General features: G+C 38.2%; 1 protein-coding gene across 6 annotated transcripts in view; it reads right to left on the bottom strand.

Annotated features, from left to right (window-relative positions):
* SENP1 (SUMO specific peptidase 1) overlaps nucleotides 1–20,025 on the bottom strand; it is a 65,502-nt gene that overhangs the window by 16,751 nt on the left and 28,726 nt on the right. For 4 of the 6 annotated variants that reach the window (XM_003825790.5, XM_008951134.6, XM_008951136.4 and 1 more), the window contains 7 exons: nucleotides 17,295–17,398; nucleotides 16,929–17,212; nucleotides 14,277–14,331; nucleotides 9,535–9,573; nucleotides 8,204–8,288; nucleotides 7,673–7,828; nucleotides 6,320–6,451 (listed from right to left, as the gene is read on the bottom strand). In XM_003825790.5, coding sequence (XP_003825838.1) covers nucleotides 6,320–6,451; nucleotides 7,673–7,828; nucleotides 8,204–8,288; nucleotides 9,535–9,573; nucleotides 14,277–14,331; nucleotides 16,929–17,212; nucleotides 17,295–17,398 — 855 coding nt within the window. The remainder of the gene's footprint in view (nucleotides 1–6,319; nucleotides 6,452–7,672; nucleotides 7,829–8,203; nucleotides 8,289–9,534; nucleotides 9,574–14,276; nucleotides 14,332–16,928; nucleotides 17,213–17,294; nucleotides 17,399–20,025) is intronic. The other 2 variants (XM_063593066.1, XM_063593065.1) reach the window with 1 other exon arrangement.

Genomic DNA, 20,025 nt, shown 5'->3' with positions numbered 1-20,025 from the left:
CGCCTGCCACCACACCTGGCTAATTTTTGTATTTTTAGTAGAGACGGGGTTTCAGCATGTTGGTCAGGCCGGTCTCAAGTTCCTGACCTCAGGTGATCCACCTGCCTCTGCCTCCCAAAGTGCTGGGATTACAGGTGTGAGCCACTGCGCCCGACCTGTATTATATATTTTTTTATGTAAAAATATATTATTTATATATAACATATATTACCTATATATTATTTTATATATGTATATATTTTTTAATTGAAACAGAGTCTTGCTCTGTCATCCAGGCTGGAGTACAGTGGCGCGATCTCAGCTCACTGCAACCTCTGCTTCCTGGATTCAAGTGAATCTCCTGCCTCAGCCTCCCAATTACAGGCACACAGGATGACGGGCTAATTTTTTTTATTTTTAGTAGAGACGGGTTTTGCCATGTTGGCCAGGCTGGTCTCGAACTCCTGACCTCAAGTGATGCACCCACCTTGGCCTCGCAAAGTGCTGGGATTACAGACGTGAGCCACTGTGCCTAGCCTTAAATATGTTAAAATTAATTTCACCTGTTTCATTTTATTTCCTTTTTTTTTTTTTTTTTTGAGATAAAGTCTCGCTCCATTGCCCAGGCTGGAGTGCAGTGGCGTGATCTCAGTCACTGTAACCTCCACCTCCCAGGTTCAAGCGATTCTCCTGCCTCAGCCTTCCAGGCAGCTGAGATTACAGGCATGCACCACCATGCCTGGCTAATTTTTGTATTTTTTGTAGAGACGGGGTTTCACCATGTTGGCCAGGCTGGTCTCAAACTCCTGACCTCAAGTGGTCCACCCGCCTCAGCCTCCCAAAATGCTGGGATTACAGGCATGAGCCACTGCACTCGGCCCATTTTACTTTTTTAAAAGTAACTATTAGACAATTTAAAATATGTGGCTCACATTATATTTCTATTGGACAATGTTGACGTAGATAATTTACATTTAATATCAATGTGGTTGAGTTTAAATCTACCATCTTGCTCTTTCTTCCTATTTGTTCTATTTGTTCTTTTTATCTTTTTTCTTCTTTCCAACTCTTTTGTATTTTTAAAGCTCCATTTTCCCTCCATTATTGGCTTAGTAAATATATCTTGCTTTTAATTTTTATTTTTTGTGGTTACTCTATGATTTACTATGGCTTTAACTTACAGTCTTCCTTCATATAACATTTTACCACTTTATGTAGAGTAGAAGGATCTTCCAACAGTATATTTGTCCATTTTGTCTCCTTCTTTGTGCTGTGATTATATTTTACTTCTGTATGTTATAAATCCCACAGTATGTTGTTTTAGTTCTGCCTTAGTCACCTGTCTTCTAGAGGTATGAAAAAATGAGAGCAATTCCACTCCTCTTCATTCCTTTGTGTAGACTGACATTTCCATTTGATATTCTTCTTCCGCCTGAAGAACACGTAATATTTCTTCTGGTACAGGTCTGTTGGTGATGCATTTGTTTGTCTGGAAAAGTACAGCCTTACTTTTTGAAAGATATATTTGCTGGGTATAGAATTTCTACTGACAAATTTGTTTCTTCTGCAGTACTTCAAAGATGTAGCTACACTGTCTTCTGGCCTGCATCGTTTCCGACAGTTATTCCTATCTTTGTTCTTCTGTACTTAATGTGCCTTTTTCCTTCTCATTGCACTTAATATTTTTATCACCAGTTTTCAGCAACTTGATTACTATACATTTTAGCATGGTGTTTCTTCTACTTGGGGTATGGATAACTTCTCAAACTTGTCAGTTCAGTTTTCAAATTTGGAAAATCTTCCATCATTATTTCTTCAAATACTTTTTCTAACACCACCTATGCCCCCACCTTTCCTTCTGGGACTCCAATTATATGCTTAACCTGTCTGGTATAATCCCACAGCTCACTGATGCTCTTGATATCTTTCTTTGGCTTTTTTTGTGTGTCTCATATTCAAGTTTCTATTGCTATTCAAGTTTACGAATTTTTTCTTATGAAGTGTCTAATCTATTAATACTACCTTATGTATTTTTATTTCAGATATATTTTTCATTTCTAGAAGTTCAAGGTCGGTCTTGTTTAAAAATTATCTTCCATTTCTCTCCTCATGATGTCCATTTTCTTCTATCTTCTTGAATATGTGGAAGATATTTATAGTAACTTTTTAAAAATCCTTGTCTGCTAATTCTATTATTTTGGTCATTTCTGAGTGTTTCTTTTCTCCCTCATCATAAATTGTACTTTCCCGCCTCGCGTATGTCTGGTCATTTCTAGTTGGATGCTGGATATTGCAAATTTTATGCTGGGCCTTGTTGTTGATGGAATTCGTTGTATTCCTTTAAACATTGTTAGGCTTTTCTCTGGGATATAGGTTATTTGGATCAGTTTCAGGCTTTTGAGGTTTGTTTTTAGGCTTTGTGATGGTGGGTCCAGAGCAGTCTTTATTCTAGGGTCAGTTTTGCCCTATTTCTGAGGCAATACCCCTCTGAAGATTCTATTCAATGCCCTGTGACTTAGGAGGTTTTTCTACTCTTAACTGGTTGGAGCATAAACTATTGACACCTGTGCTGGCTCTAAGACTGCTGATTCCTTCTTTCTGGTGGTTCTTTCTCCAGCCTCTGGTAGCTTCTTTTCATACGTGCACAAATTGGTACTCAGCCAAAGACTGGAGGGAAGCCCCTCTGCACAGACTCTACCAGTCCCTCCTTCACAACACACACACCCCACCCTAGAAAGCTGGGGATATTATAGCATACATACCTTTTATTTCCCTTCCTCAGGGATCACTGCCTGGTACTACCTGTTATCCAATGTCTGAAAATTGTTGTTTCATGTTTTGTCTAATTTTCTAGTTAAGTTGAAAGGGTAAATCTTGTTTCCTTTATCATGACCAGAAGCAAAAGTAAGTTTTATTTACTTGTATACCTAAATTATATCCATGTATTTCTAAATTTATCTGATGCCTTTTAAAACAATCCTTAGTCCCTCAAAGGAGAACCATTTGGCCATAAAGAGAAACACAAAGCCTAAAGCAGTACTCAGGATAATAAACCTAGAATCTTAAAGTTGGAAGGGATTCCAGAAGTCATCCAATTCAATTTCCAGGAATTAATACATAGTTTCTAATAATGACACCCATTTGAAAATATTTCCTTCTGTTTCTTGACTGCTTCAATCTACTTCTACTTTTGCAACTAATTTTTCCTCTCCCCCTTTTTCTAAAAAACAGACAGGATCTCAGAGTCTTGTTCTGTCACTCACCCTGTAGTAGAGTGCAGTGGCACAATCATAACTCACTGCAGCCTTGACAACCTGGGCTCAAGCAATCCTTACACCTCAGCCTCTCAGTGTTGGGATTACAGGCATGAGCCACTGCTCCCAGTGTAATTTCTCCTCTCTTTAACTCTATCCTCCCTTCCCTTAATTAGATATTTCTATTAGTAACTAATCTCCTGACCCAGTATAGAAATCCCCATCTACAGTGTCTTGATTGTAACAGTCTTCTTGCCTCCTTTTGTATTCTTTATATGGCAGCCAGTTCCCACATTCCATTTTTGAGACGTTTTATTATATTAATCCTGTCAATCATTAGTCCTTTGAAGTTGTACAGAATTTAACCAAACTGACCTATAGAGAAATCCATTTATGAAAAAAATCTTAAAACCTATTGTATGAATAGGTACTGTGGTCACTCTTCTTTTAGGAACAGGGTATCCTAATGGCTTTCCATACATATCCCAAACATAGGATTTCTGGATTTTATTTTCCTTATAAACTGAATCTGATTCCTTTTACTTCCTTGCTCTTATATTCCTTTTTAACTCTGAAAGCCTACAAAGTATGGTACTTTGTTTATAAAATGATAAGAACAATGTATCAGTCACCTATTTTGGAGAAAGTTTTAATACATCTTATAAAGCAGGAAACAGAAAAAGAAGAGAAATTATTATTAATGAAAATATCTGCTTGAGGGAAGAAGAGGATTGAACAGAGGACAAATCATTTGCAAAAGACTGATAGTTCACAACTGAGAAACAGAATTAAGTTTTGTATTCTTTTGAAGACACAGAGTCTTGCTCTGTCACCCAGTCTAGAGTACAGTGGCTCAATCATAGCTCACTATAAACTCAAACTCCTAAACTCAAGCAATCCTCCTGCTTCAGCCTCCTGAACAGCTGGGACTACAGGCATATGCCACCATGGCTGGCTAATTTTTAATTTTTTTGTAGAGATCGGGTCTTGCTATGTTGCCCAGGCTGCTCTTGAACTCCTGGCCTCAGGTGATCCTCTCACCTTAGCCATCCAAGGCGCTGGGATTATAGGCATGACCCACTGTGTCTGGCCAAAATTAAGTATTCTTCAATGAGTATCAATACTTAAGGATACCTAATAATACTCCATCAGGATGTTAGCTTCTCAAGGGCAGTAACTTTGAAAGCCTACGAAGTATGGTACTTTGAAAATGGTGCTTTTTAAGATAGCTCCCATCATTATTATGGACATGTGAATTGGCACTCATTTTCAAGGATAACATCATTCTGAACTGAGAAGAAATGCACTCCTTCTACAAAAGTTATGGCTAGGTGTGGTAGGGATAAAGTAGACAAAGAATCTTTCCTTCTTCTCATCTCCTCTAAAATAATGTAATTTCCATTAACTTAGCTTGCTAAAAATCCAGCCTCTGATGGGCCCAGGGAATGGAAAATATGTCCTGATGAATGCTGTCTCTGTAAGGAATCTCACTGAGGTAAATGCCACAGTCAATAGCAAGAACTCAGCTCATATCCTACTCATTGCTGCCCTCTAGGAGGTTTTCCATGATTTACAACAAACTAAAGCCTACTATCCCTTTAGAGTAACTGACCTCTCACCACCAGCAATGGCAGGAAATAAATGGCAAAGGACCACAGATCAAAAATAACTTATCAGTGGATACTTATAACTATCCTTGATTTAATTTCCTCCTTTGATTTGGTGCTCTTTTTTTTCCATTATTTGAACCAATGTTCTAATATCTGAGCCAAAAGAGGCAAAGAGGGTTTCTTCTAAAGAAAGACAATAACAAACCATGCCTTCCTTATTTCTTGGTCACAGATATTATTCAGGGAGTGATGAGCTTCTGAAATTTTTATCTTATAAACCAACCAGTGGCAAAAAGAATGGGGCTGGCCCCAGAGAAAAAAAGCATCCTGGACATGATATATGGCTCCTAAGTTCTATATATCTGATCCTAAGACCAGTATCCAATTTAAGATTCTGAGGTAGTTAAGATATAGTAGATAAGACCCAATGCTTGGGTCTTAATCTTGGCTCTGCTGTTTACTAGCTGTATAACCTTGCAAGTTTTTAAATCTTTCTATGCCTTGTTTCTTTGTCTGCAGAATGGTGAACTATCATATCTACTTCCAAAGATATGATGACTATTACAAGAATAAAACACATAAAACATGAATCGTACTAATGAGGTAAATGATCAATAGTTATTGGCAAATATTATTTGGAAGGTCTTGATCATACAAAAACAGGATATGGATATCTAAAATATTTAATGATTACTACACTGAGAAACTAAAAATCCTCCACAGCTGTGAAGCTTGAGTATACCCAGATTAGCCAGGGATGCTTATGCAAAGAAGGTACTTAGGAAAAGATACCCAACCCAGTTTTCTTTTGCTGTAAAAATAACCTTCTAAAATAAAACAGGTACCTACAGGTTTAGGCTTAGGAACAGATCAGTTTAAAAACTGTAGTGTAATTAATATACTTAAAATAACTTGGAGTTAGGAGGTGAAGACCGTAACTTCTCCCCCAATACCTCAAATATTTAATAATAACTTTTTCAATGTCCATTTAAAAAATATCATACATAAATGGAGGCTATTTTGGAAAGCTTATCATTCGTAATATAAGTGATCTAAAATGAGCAGAACGTAGGTAGAAAGGGAAGTAAAATTGGATTCCTATAAAGAAATCCCAAAGTATTCCTTCATGCTGCAACATGGTCAGCTAATACTTATTTGTTCAGAAGAGATGAACTGCAGAATAGGAGCCTTAAAGAGTGAGAATACCAATGAGTGAATGTCTTCTTCAATGTTCAAATCTTCAACAAGAAAAGGTAAATTCAGTGGTTCTCAGACTTTAAAATACACCTGAGATGTTTGTTAAAAATGCCTGTCTCCACCACACTCCCTCATAGTTACAAGAATGAAGAGGCCTATGAGAGATGATTCCAATGCAGGTCATCCATGGACCACATTTTGAGAAAAAGTGAGATAATGCCTTAATTTAACTGCCACTTAATGTTTACTATTTGTATGTAAAAATAGATGCAATATTACCTCATCATTGAGCCAATTCAGATGGTTTAGAGTTTGAATATCTTTGCGTGTAATAGTCAGGCGAAATGCTTCACTGAGAACTTCATCCTGATTCCCATTACGAAATACATTCTTTATTTCTTTCTCCATTTCCTAAGAAAACAAAAGGTGTCAAGACATCAAACACGCGTGGCTTCAGAAAAACCGTATTTCTCACCAAACCCCATATAATCCTCAGACTATATTTATCACCATTCGATTGTTTATAAATTTACTGTTAATCAGTTTACTTCTAACATTTTGGTTTCTATTCCTTCCCAGTAATCCCCGATTACTTCTTTCCACTTCATCTAGTCCTCCCTTCTCTTTTTCAGCACAACATTCAGATCCTTGTTTCCATATTAATTCCTAAAGTCTGGAACAACCTTCCGCTATCAAATTTTCTAAGCACATGAGAAAAATTAACTATATTTTATATCTCTGGTCCAAATGACTTCCTGAGAAACAGAATTTTTCATAAAAGGTAGTAAGAGAGTAAAGGCAGTATCTTTTAGAAACTACTTTCTTAGAGATTTTTTTTTAAATGTAAAGTATGGAATTCAGTACAACTATAATAAGTGTGTTATGCTCACCAGCTACATGGTAGTGTTTCAAAGAGAAGTATGGATAAAGAAACGGATTATCTAAAAATGTACACAGACCTCCATGTATTTTCCAAATTTTCTATAATGGGTTTTATTACTTAAAAAAAGAGCAAATCTCAGCTTACAATTTGAGGTCAAACTATTGTATGTGTGCATTAAGTAAAAATGCACATGACATGAAAGACAAATGTATTAAATGCTTCTTCACTGAAACTGTTAAAAGCCACCCATAGTTCTTTCATAAATTTTCAATATTTTAAAAATAAAGCCCAGATTGGTATATAAAATAAGCGAAAGCTGAAATATACAAGAAAATTTAAATAACACGTGTTCTATGGCTTTTTGTGTGTGTGTGTATGTGAGATGGAGTCTTGCCCTGTCACCCAGGCTGAAGTACAGTGGCATGATCTCGGCTCACTGCAACCTCTGCCTCCCGGGTTCAAGCAATTCTCCTGCCTCAGCCTCCTGTGTAGCTGGGATTACAGGTGCATGCCACCACACCCAGCTAATTTTTGTATTTTTGGTAGAGATGGGGTTTTACCATGTTGGCCAGGCTGGTCTCGAACTCCTAACCTCAAGTGATCCACCCGCTTCAGTCTCCCAAAGTGATGGGATTACAGGCGTGAGCCACCGTGCCTGACCACTATTGCTTTTATGTTTGAAACTCATCCGAGGGATTCTTTCTAAACATAATACTTAGTAGTGTAGAAATTAAGTGTATGTAACTTACCTCTGTAATTTCAGGAAATTCATCTTCACTATCAGTTAATTTATGACCTTTTTTTTGTGTTTCTTGGGCAACAGTAACAGGAATCTCCTTTTCAAGAGGTACACGAAGATGTAGTTCTACTGAATCATGTACTGAATGTTCCCGCTCCTGCAATCTCTGAAAGATAAAACTTCAGAGTAAGTGGGATAAAGAAATCTGTGGATGTTCCTTGATTTATGATAGGGTTATGTCCCAATAAACCTGTCATAAGTCAAAGAGCGTGCTGAAATGCCCATTGCTTTCGCTTTTTTGTAAAGTCAAAAAATCATTAGTCAAACCATCACAAGTAGGGGACTATCTATATTTGTCTTATGTACAATGAGTAGCACTGACTGGACAGACCAAGAACATTTACGACATATCATAACATGCTATGCTACCATACGATCTTGGAATTACAACAGCAATTACCCAAATCTGGGTAACTTTCCAAAATAGTTTCTACTTTGATGTACTATTTATTTGTAATATTATTCCAATTTTCTTTTTTACCTGGTTTTGAAGCTGTAAGGCCAATGCCTTCTGTTCTTCAATCTGGCGCAATCTTTCTCGTGCTCGAGAATCATAAACACTAGTTCTAGAAAATGAAAAGGAACGTGACCAAATGTAGACCACTCTCATTATGGAACATATTGTTGATGTACACTGAATATTAAATACAGGACCCTCACAAAGAAAGTCTAAAATCCTTACACTAACTTATCATCCTTATTTTAAGACATAGAGTGAAACCACATAATGTTACTGAAATTACTCTACCATTTTTACTTATTATTTTTTATAGAGATAGGGTCTCACTACAGTGCCCGGGCTAGTCTCAAACTCCTGGGCTCAAGCAACCCCCCTACCTTGGCCTCTCAAAGTGCTAGGATTACAGATGTGAGCCATTGCACCCGACCTATTTTTACTGAAATTACTAAAAATATCAGTGTGCTGCTAAATGTGAACAGATGACTTGTTAACATTTGTAAACACACAGTTCTTTTCTTAACATGCTTTTAAGATTATAGTGAAAGCGAAACTTCAGTCTGGAAATCCAAAAATGGGATTGAACCCTAAAGGAGAAACGAATATAAGATATCACTGAAGTTTAATTCAAATACCACATTTTTGATAGATTTTTAAAAAATTACCGAGACCGAGGGGTTTGGATAACTTAAGTTCCTTAAGTGAGACTAAATGCTTTCAGTGATTTTGCAAAGTCCAGAAATATGAATTATTCAATAAATTAGTTTTACAAATGCCAAAATAGGATCATTTATTTTCCCTATTATATAATAGCTAACTCTATTTTTCCAATTTAATTTAGCTTCAACAATTGTTATAGATTTAATAAACGTAAGTATAGAAATGTTCCAACTCCAACAAGATTTTGAAAACCCAACAACTTAAAAGTATAAACAGGCACTTCTTTTTTTTTTTTTTTGAGATGGAGTCTTACTCTGTTGCCCAGGCTGGAGTGCAGTGGCGTGATCTCGGCTCACTGCAACCTCCACCTCCCAGGTTCAAGCAATCCTCCCGCCTCAGCCTTCCAAGTAGCTAGGATTACAGGCGCGTGCCACCATGCCCAGCCAATTTTTGTATTTTTAGTAGAGATGAGGTTTCACCATGAAGGCCAGGCTGGTCTTGAACTCCTGACCTCAGATGATCCACCTGCCTCAGCCTCCCAAAATGCTGGAATTACAGGCGTGAGCCACCGCGCCCAGCCTAAACAGGTACTTCTTATTGGCAAAAAATAAGCAGGATGATTAGCTAATTGTTTGATTTCTTCTAACTAAAAATGAAGTGATTGAGAAGGAAAGATGATACCAAAAATAACTTACAATTCTTTGATCCACAGCTCTGCCTGGAAGAAAGTAGAACTATGGGTAGGAAAAGAAAAATTTGACAAATGAGCAGGAGGCTTATGAGAAAATTAAAATATTTTCATCAATAAAAACAATCACTTAAATTGTTTATATGAGTGCTTTACAAGTATGGAATAAGTAAAAGGAATCTAAATGACATAAAATAATTGTAACTAGGAATTAAGGAGACACAATCCTTATGCATACATATTAGTTAAAATCATATGGATACATATTAGTTAAAAAGGTGACCCAAAGTTCAGCAGAGATACTACATTTGGCATAGCTCCCTACTTGCATGAGACCAACATTACGTGAAAGAGGACATCACTTCTCAAAATAATACATTAAGCTAGAACATTGCTCTTCCCAAATGACACAGATTGAAAGATTTATTAAAAATCCCCACACACAAAATAATCTACATCAAATGGCTAACAAGCCAATGAGCCAAAGCTGAGAATCAGCAACACAACTTCCTTCCAAAGATGACAGGCCAATTCTAGGTCCATGTGGCTCTTGCTGACAACCCAAGTGATATGCTGAGCAGAGCCACAGGCATGATTAATTGTCCTAGAGCCTCTTGTTTTTCTCAAACTTCCTTATCTCCAAACTCCTAACTAGGCAGGATCTATCACAGAAACACAAAGAAGAAGAGTGAACACTTTTCCAAAGAAAACTATTAAATATAGAGAACAAGTAAACAGAGCATCAAATTGGGAGTTAAGAGACCTGGATCAGAGGCCAGGCATGGTGGCTCATTCCTGTAATCCCAGTGCTTTAGGACGCTGAGGTGGGAGAATTGCTTGAGCTAAGAGTTCAAGACCAGCCTGGGCAACATAGTGAGACTCTGTCTCTTAAAAAAAAAAAAAAAAATCCTCTGCAACTAGAATAGTGCTTGGCACATAGTAGGCATTTAGTGTTTTTTTGTTTGTTTGTTTTTTGACTCTCACTCTGTTGCCCAGGCTGGAGTACTGTGGCACAATCTCGGCTCACTGCAACCTCCACCTCTCGGGTTCAAGAGATTCTCCTGCCTCAGCCTCCTGAGTAGCTGGGATTACAGGCACCCGCCACCACACCTGGCTAATTTTTTCTTTTTTTTATTTTTATTTTAGTAGAGACGAGGTTTCACCATGTTGGCCAGGCTGGTCTCGAACTCACGACCTCAGGTGATCCATCCACCTTGGCCTTCCCAAAGTGCTAGGATTACAGGCATGAGCCACCATGCCCAGCCATATGGTATTTCTTGAATAAACAAGTAATGTAGGGACAAACAGTTTTCTTCAATGGATCAAGGTATCCACTGGCTCCGGAAAACAAAATGCAGGGAAAATCTGCTTTTCCAAAGAGATGCATTATTTCTCATATAATTGAGGCATATAGTAATAATAACTGCAAATGTTTTTGAGCACATACTTAGTGCTCTACATGTAAAACTCTGCTCTAGATGTTTTATGTATTAGTTAAGCCTAATGAAAATCCCTATACTATTTAAACCTCAACATAATATATAAAAAAGAATTATTACTCATACTATACAGAAATGAAAAAGGAGGTTCAAAAAGATAATTTCTCTTGAAAGGCTAGGATTAGAAATCTTATCTGTCCAATTCCAAAGACTGTGTTCTTTCGACTGTGCCTTTCAATAGATCAAAGCATTAAAAAAAAGCGGGGGAGGAATAAGTACTTGGGCTACTCAAGAGAGCACTTCAGGCTATCTAGGAAATTCATTTGTTTAACAAAGATTTATTTACTGAGCACCCATCATATGCCAAGCACTATGACCAGCAATGGGTGACAGATACAAAAGTATTAGTAACAAACAAGGTAGAAGGATGGAGGGAAAAACTAACATTATCTGGCAAAGTCAAAGAAATCTTCTGAGAAAAAAAAATAACACCTGGATGAGATTTTGAAAAGCAAAATTAAGGCCAGGCACAGTGGCTCATGCCTGTAATCCCAGCACTTTGGGAGGCTGAGGTGGGTGGAACACCGGAGGTCAGGAGTTCGAGACCAGCTTGGCCAACATGGTGAAACCCAATCTCCACTAAAAATACAAAAATTAGCTGGGTGTGGTGGCGTATGCCTGTAATCCCAGCTACCCTGGAGGGTAAGGCACAAGAATCACTTGAACCCAGGAGGCGGAGGTTGCAGTGAGCAGAGATTGTGCCACTGCACTCCAGCCTGGATGATAGAGCAAGACTCTGTCACAAAAAAAAAAAAAAAAAAAAGAAAGAAAGAAAAGAAAGCAAAATAAGAGCTTACCAAGTAGACAGAGAGAGAAAGGGACATCCAGACAGAAGGATCAGAATGTATAAAGGCAAAGAGGTATGACACAGCATAGCATATTCTGGGAAATAAAAGCAGATCTTCATTACTGGAACTTAACTGAGAGGCAGTAGTGGAGAATTAAGAGTAGAGAGCCAATAAACCAAGCCTCAGCAGAGTAGGCACCAACTTTGACAAAGAGCATCGCTCAAACAGCCTTACCCAACAGACCATTTCTCCTGCCATCTCATTCTTTAGTCATCACTAGGGGAAATCCTCCGTAAAGGAAAGGCAGTCTTAGTAAAGAACCATTAAGGAACTGAGATCAACTCTTTACCTGAGAGATCAACTTCTTCCCAAGAAAGTTGCATGCATCTTGTGGCATTTCATGTGAAGCACTTATAAAAATAAGTGTTTTATCTGTAAGTTAATCTTCACAATTAAGTGTAAGGTATCAATACTGGCATTTTATTGATAAGGAAACTGAGGTTCATAAGAGTAACTTGTCCAAAGCTACATGAAGCCTTTTCCAACCCAAGATCAGAAGGCAGATCTGACTCCAAAAAAGATGTAAGAAATAAAGAATCCAAACTATGAAGTCTCCCCAAAAGACTTAACAAATAGAGAATTTTAAGAAATATTGAAAGCTTAGAACATATGGGGAGCTGCAAAGAAGTAGGGGAACTGAGATGAGAAAGAATATTTCATTACCCTTAATCTTCTCAACGGAAAACTGATATTATTCTCATCCTAGCAATTGAATTCCCAAAGCCATATATGGCAAAGGCATAGCAATCATAGTAATGATTACTATGGATTACTATTACTGTATTACAGAGGAAGAAGTATTTGATACCTCCAGATAAGTAAAGTTTCATGCAGAAGTTCACATGTGAGTTGAGACCTAAAAGATAAAACACTACTGACAGACAAAGTTGAGGTACGGAGGACATTCCAGGCAAAAAGAACACTGAATGTGAAGGTAAGAAATGCTTATTGTATTTACAAACTGAAAATAGTCCAGCTTATAAAAACACATGAAAGAGTCCCATATTTCCATATGGCTCCCTCTTACCTCCATCATGTCTCTGCTCAAGTCACTTTATCAGAGACTTTCCAGGACCACCCTATACAAATAGTATCCTCCCAATCGTACTCTATATATTACCCTGCTTCAATTTTCTTCATAGCACTTATCACAAGGCATATACATTTGTTTATCCCTCCCCTCAAGTAGAATGCAAGCTCCTTGAACATAGGGACTTCACATTGTCCTTCGTCCTTCCCCTCAAGTAGAATGCAAGCTCCTTGAGAATAGGGACTTCACATTGTTCCCTATTATCCTCAATATTTATACTAGTACCTGGCACACAGTAGGCTCTCAGTAAATATTTGTTAAAGTGAGAAAGTGAGGCTTGTGAAAGAAGTGCTTTGTATACCATAGTAAGGAGCCTGAGCTTAATTCAATGTCTGATAAACCACCCTTGAAGGAGGTTAACAAATAATCATTAAACCCCTTTAATGTATGATCAGACATGAATTCTGAAAGATCACTCTGATTGCAGCATGGAAGATGGACTAAAGAACACAGCAGGCCAGGTGCAGTGGCTCACACCTACGATCCCAGCACTTTGGAAGGCCAAGTTAGGAGGATCGCTTGAGGCTAGGAGTACAAAACCAGCCTGGTCAACATAGCAAGATCCCGTCTCTACAAAAGAAAAATTTAAAAGTTAGCCAAGTATGGTGGCATGCATCTGTGGTCCCAGCTGAGGCAAGAGGATCACTTGAGCCCAGGAGTTCAAAGCTCCAGTGAGCCATGATTGTGCCACTGCACTCTTGCCTGGGTGACAGAGCAAGACCCTGTCTCAAAACAAAAACAAAAACAAAAACAAATGAAAAAAGAGCAAGGCAGAAAAATTGTTTCAAGAACATGGTATGGTGGAAGACGGAATGAAGAACAAAATAGAGGCTGAAGGAAGAACAATTATAAAGCCACTAAAATAATTCAAGTAATACGTGAGAAAGGTCTGAATTGAGGTAGTTTTACATTATGTAACTTTTAGTGAAAAAGCTGTGATTAAAGAAAGGGAAAACAATATGTTAAGAAGAAACTTTTAGGCCAGGCATGGTGGCTCACGCCTGTAATCCCAGCACTTTGGGAGGCCGAGGCAGGTGGATCACTTGAGGTCAGGAGTTCGAGACCAGCCTGGCCAACACAGCAAAACCCCATCTCTACTAAAAATACAAAAATTAGCTGGGCGTGGTGGCGGGCACCTGTAATCCTAGCTACTCGGGAGGCTGAGGCAGAAGAATTGCTTGAACCAGGGAGGTGGAGGTTGCAGTGAACCAAGATCGCGCCACTACACTCCAGCCTGGGCAACAGAGCGAGACTCCGTCTCAAAAAGATAAATTAATTAATTAATAAAGAACAAGCTTTTTCCAAACTTTACCTGGGAGTTGGAGTCTGGGAATCTTTCACTTTCAGTAAAATCACAGAGTCTGATCCTAAAGAAACACAAGAGCATTTCATTAGTAATAAAACTCCACAAAGTTATACTTTCTAGATATCTTAGTTTAAGTTGCCATACTTTGCTATATTTTATTTCCACAAAAATAACATAAGAACAAAGGTTAGATGGGAGAGAGAGAGAGGCAAGTCCATTGTCACTGAGAACAGAAATAGGTCTTAGTGAAGAATTTGCTTCACAAATAAGAAAGTCCCTGGGAAATAACAAACATATTTGCCCTTCAGAATTTCCTCCTAGGCTACACTTGCTCCCTGTGCTTCCTGTCTGTTTCAGGAGAACAAGAACATGGCAGGATTCCTTAAAAGTCTTCATGGTAGTCCTCTATCTGCAATTTTGGTTTCTATGGTTTCAGTTATGCATAGTTAACTGCGGTCCAAATATATTAAATGGAAAATTCCAGAAATAATTAGTAAATTTTAAATTGCATGCCATTCCAAGTAATGTGATAAAAATCTCTATCCAGCTCTATTTCAGGCATGAAATCATCCCTTTGTCCAGCATATCCATGTTGTATGCACCACCTGTCATTTAGTAGTCACCTCAGTCATCCAATTGACTGTCTCAGTATAGCAGTGCTTGTGTTCAGTAACCCTTACTTAATAATGTCCCCAAAAGGCAAAAGTAATGATGTTGGCAATTCAGGTATGCCAAAGAGAAGCCGTAAAAAGTGCTTCCCCAGCCTGGCCAACATGGTGAAACCTGTCTCTGCTAAGAATACAAAAATTAGCTGGGCATAATGGCTCACACCTGTAATCCCAGCTACTCAGGAGGCTGAGGCAGCAGAATCGCTTGAACCCAGGACATGCGAGGTTGCAGTGAACCAAGGTGGTCCCACTGTACTCCAGCCTGAGCAACAGAGTGACACTCAGTCTCAAAAACAAACAAAAACAAAAACAAAAAACACTACTTCCTTTAAGTGAAAAGGTGAAAGTTTTTGATTTAATAAGAAAAAAGTAACATCTTCATTACAGTATATTGTTATAATTTTTGTTATTAGTTATTGTTGATCTCTTACTGCACCTAATTTATTATCATTAGTATGTATGTATAGGAAAAAACATGATGTATATAGGGTATGGTATATATAGTATACTCTCCATGGTTTCAAGCATCCACTGGTGGGGGGCGGGTCTTGGAACATATCCTCCCCCGACAGATAAGGGGGAACTACTGTAGTTCATGATCTACAATGCGACTGAATTAGGTGAAAGAAGGGGTGGGGGAATGGAAGAGGGAAAGAAACTGGAAGAAGGAGGGAAGGGGGACAGGGAAGGAAATAGCACCCCAGGAGGTGTCTAAAAAGTACAAATTTTATCATTCTATTATGTATTTTCTCTGTTGAATACTACTCAAAGGCAGGAATCATGTTCTTCTAAAGTGCTGTCATTAGAACCTCAGAGTATTTATTACATGGTACAAGGAAAGTAATTAAACAGTGCAATGTAGTGTATTTGTTTCATCTTAGTTGTATCTAAGTATCTGCAACACAATGTATGTTTCTGAGGTTAAAGGAGTTTGGGTTTTTTGGCTTTTTTTTTTCCTTTACAGTTCTCAGTACATCACCTCACAAAATATAACAAGAGTCTTCATGGATATGTGTAGCTATACAATGATGCTACCAAAAAGTTTAATCCTGAGTGAGAATTTTCACAAAGTACAAGTAGATTAAAAAAAAAAACTCAAACAACCTGAGAAAGGAGGGGAAAGACTAGTGCTCCATCTATCAAAAAATCCCTGATGTTTAACCATTTAACCTATAACTTGTTTTAAGTTACATACCTAAGTACATACCATAAATTGATACATAATACATACCTAAAGAAGGGGGAAATTAAGGAAACAAACCTATCACGACAAAACCTTAATTAACTGGAATGCAAAGAGAGTGAATATTTCAGTTAGTTGAAAGTTACGTAGAAAACTTTTTGCTTCCAATGCTGACAATCATTCTAAAATGCACAAACCTAAGTACTTAAGCTTCAATATTTATCTGATGTTTCAAAACTCCTACAACTTCAGAATTCTTACTTACCACTGTAAAGTCATAGAAACAGAGAAAGTGCTGAAGCAATTGGGCTGAGTATATATACTTTGACTCTAGCCTCTACTTAGGAAGTTAATTGTTTAAATAAAATGTATCAAATCATTTGCATCTCGAGGTAAGAAAAAAAGAATATCCTATTTGTGGGTTTAGTTTACTCACAGCATGGTTAACTGAATCATATGTATTTAAAGTATGTAAGTACATGTCTTACAAGTTCAGTATCCCTTATCCAAAATGGTTGGGACCAGGAGTTTCAAATTTTGGATTTTTTGGACTTTTGAATATTTGCATTATACAATTTGAGCATCCCAAATCCAAACATCCAAAATCCCAAATGCTCCACTGAGCATTTCCTGAGTATCATGTTGGTATTCAAAAAGTTTCAGATTGTGGAACATTTCGGACTTCATATTTTCAGATTCGGTATGCTCATTTATTTATATGTATATTACAATGTTGCCTGTAATGAGCTAATGAACAGTTAATTGGCTATTAGGACTAAAAATGTAGTTATATGATACCATGTTTACCTTCAGATTGTGTATTTGAAGCTGATAAGTTATCTGGCTGATGTGGAACAGAGTGGTGATGATGGGGATGATGAAGAGTACCAGAATCTTTGGATCCAAATGCAACATCTGGGGTATAAGAAGATAGGGAATATATACTGTGGGACAGCTGTTCCTGGTTAGTTAAAATGCTGGCAGATCCAGATGATGAAGTATCAGAGCCAATGATCTGAGATGCACAAGAGTTTCCATTTTTAAACAGTGAGTCTTTCAAAGTATTTTTACTGGAACTAAGACATCGAGACCTAGCAAGAGAAGAATATTGTTTCAATATCAAGTAATAAATTGTAGAATTAAATTCATCTGAAATATGCTTCTGTGACTCACAGGTGTAAAGGAAAATGTGTGGTGGGTTTGGCTATAGTAAACTGTTTCCCTGTGACCATCTGTAGCAGCTGTCTGTAAATCTCTCTTTCTTCTTCTTGAACTGTCTATAAGAAAACAAAACAAAAAAAAAAACAGTTTAAACACATCCAATAAGGCAAGTATTTCTCAAACTAGCATGTAAACGGAATCCTAGCTCTGCCAAAGCTCAGGCAGAATCCTTAAGATAATTAAGAATTATGGGCCTAACACAGTGGCTCATGCCTGTAATTCCAGCACTTTGGGAGGACAAGCGGGGAGGATCATTTGAGGCTAGAAGTTCAAAACCAGCCCAGTCAACATAGTGAGACCCCAACTCTACAAAAGAAAACTTAAAAAAAAAAACCAACTGGCTGTAGTGGCACATGCCTGTGGTCCCAGCTACTGGGGAGACTGAGGCAGGATAATCACTTGAACCTGGAAGGCGAAGGTTGCAGTGAGCCAAGATGGTGCCACTACACTCCAGCCTGGGGGCAGAGCAAGACTCTGTCTCAAAAAACAAAACAAAACAAAACAAAACAAAACAAAACAAAAATTATCAAGTGTGTAAAAGACAGGTTGAGTAAATACCAGATAATATACTTTGAAAAATTATGGAACATATATTTAAATAATAGTGCAGAGGAGCTATAGGCTATAAAACCAGAAAGCCAGCAGGTAATCACTTCTGAGTCAAAAAAGAGTCCCAGAAATAAAGGGCCTCTAAATTAGGATTCCAACAAATCCCTTGACTCCTGAAACCTGTTAGAAAAATCACAAGGAAGTAACCAGACTAGTCAAAATCAGAGTGGAGTATCTTGCCAACAGTTTCCTATTTTATTTAAGTGCAGGTACTTTCCAGAGACAATATTCATCTCCAACATTTATTTATTTTTCCTGTAAGACCCAATACTACATTTAGTGAAAACCATATACTTCCTAACATTCATTCATTGACATGAACACCTACTATGCTCCAGTCACTAAAGATAATGAATGCATCGAATAAAATAAAGTTCCTGCCCTTGTGGAGATTATATTGCAGTGAAAGGAATCAAACAAAAACCCAGTCAGGTAGTATGCAGAAAATTAAAGGGTAAGAGAATGGAAAGTGATGGAAGGAGAGCAGCAGGAACAGGTAAGATTTCTCTAAAAAAAAGTGATATTTCAGCAGAAACCTAAAGCCAAGAGAAGAAGTCAGTCCTAGAAATATATAAAAGAATATTCCAAATAGAGGAACAACACATGCAAAGCCCTGAGAGAGGAAGGTGCTTAATGCATTCCAAAAATAGTAAGGTCCATGTGAATCAGAAGAGTAGGAAGAAATGAGATCACCTGACACAGAACCAGATTATATAAGGACTTACAACTCTGGTAAAGCATCAGTTCTATACAAGTCCCCTGACTCAATGGGCTATGTTCACTAGCACTTAGTAATATGCCCTGGCAATTTATTTTTAATCTTATATACAGTTTAATACAACCACCAATCCTCAAAACATAATTTTAAACATTATGTCAGTGTTAGCACCATCTCGTACTGTGATATTTCGATATGTGCTGGGACTACAGGCGCCCGCCACCACGCCCAGCTAATTTTTTGTGTTTTTAGTAGAGACGGGGTTTCACCATGTTAGCCAGGATAGTCTCGATCTCCTGACCAGCCCAGGCTGGAGTGCAGGTGCGCCATATCGGCTCACTGCAACCTCCACCTCCTAGGTTCAAGTGATTCTCCTGCCTCAGCCTCTGGACTAGCTGGGACTACAGGTGCACGCCACCACACAGAGCTAATTTTTTTTTTTTAATTTTTAGTAGAGACAGGGTTTCACCATGTTGGCCAGGCTGGTCTCGAACTCCTAACCTCAAGTGATCCGCCCACCTTGGCCTCCCAAAGTGCTGGGATTACAGGCATGAGCCACAGCACCCAATATGTAGTGTTTTTTTTTTTTTTTTTTGAGACGGAGTCTCACTCTGTCACCAGGCTGGAGTGCAGTGGCACGATCTCTACTCACTGCAACTTCCACCTCCCTGGTTCAAGCAATTCTCCTGCTTCAGCCTCCCTAGTAGCTGGAACTACAGGTGTGCACCACCACGCCCAGCCAATTTTTTTTTTTTTATTTTTAGTAGAGACGGGGTTTCACCATGTTGGCCACAATGGTCTCGATCTCCTGACCTCGTGATCTGCCTGCCTCGGCCTCCCAAAGTGCTGGGATTAAAGGCGTGAGCCACGGCGCCCAGCCACCAATTTGTAGTTTAACACTTGGTCTCCTTCCACCCTCCCATCTTGTAGTCCCCAGTGTCTACTATTCCCATCTTTATGTCCATTTGTACCCAATGTTTAGCTCCCACTTATAAGTGAGAACATGCAGCATTTGGTTTTGTTTCTGCATCAGTTTGCCTAGGATAATGTCTTGCCTATGTTTTAACAGTTTTGTTTTCTTGGTATTGAGTTGAGCTCCTTATATATTTTGAATATCAACCCCTTATAGAATGGATGCAAATATTTTCTCCCAATCTGTAGGTTGTCTCTGCACACTGTTAATTGTTTCCTTTGCTTTTTAGTTTGATGTACTCCCATGTGCCTACTTCTGCTTTTGTTGCCTATGACTTTGCGTGCAAATCCAAAAAAATCAGTGCCAAGACCACTGTCGTGTAGTTTTTCCTGTTTTCTTCTAGCAGTTTTAGAGTTTCTAGTCTTAAAGTCTTTATTCCATTT

The sequence above is a fragment of the Pan paniscus genome, chromosome 10, assembly GCF_029289425.2.
Source record: "Pan paniscus chromosome 10, NHGRI_mPanPan1-v2.0_pri, whole genome shotgun sequence".
NCBI classification, from domain to species: Eukaryota; Metazoa; Chordata; class Mammalia; order Primates; family Hominidae; genus Pan; species Pan paniscus.
This window is presented reverse-complemented; position numbering and strand designations above follow the sequence as displayed.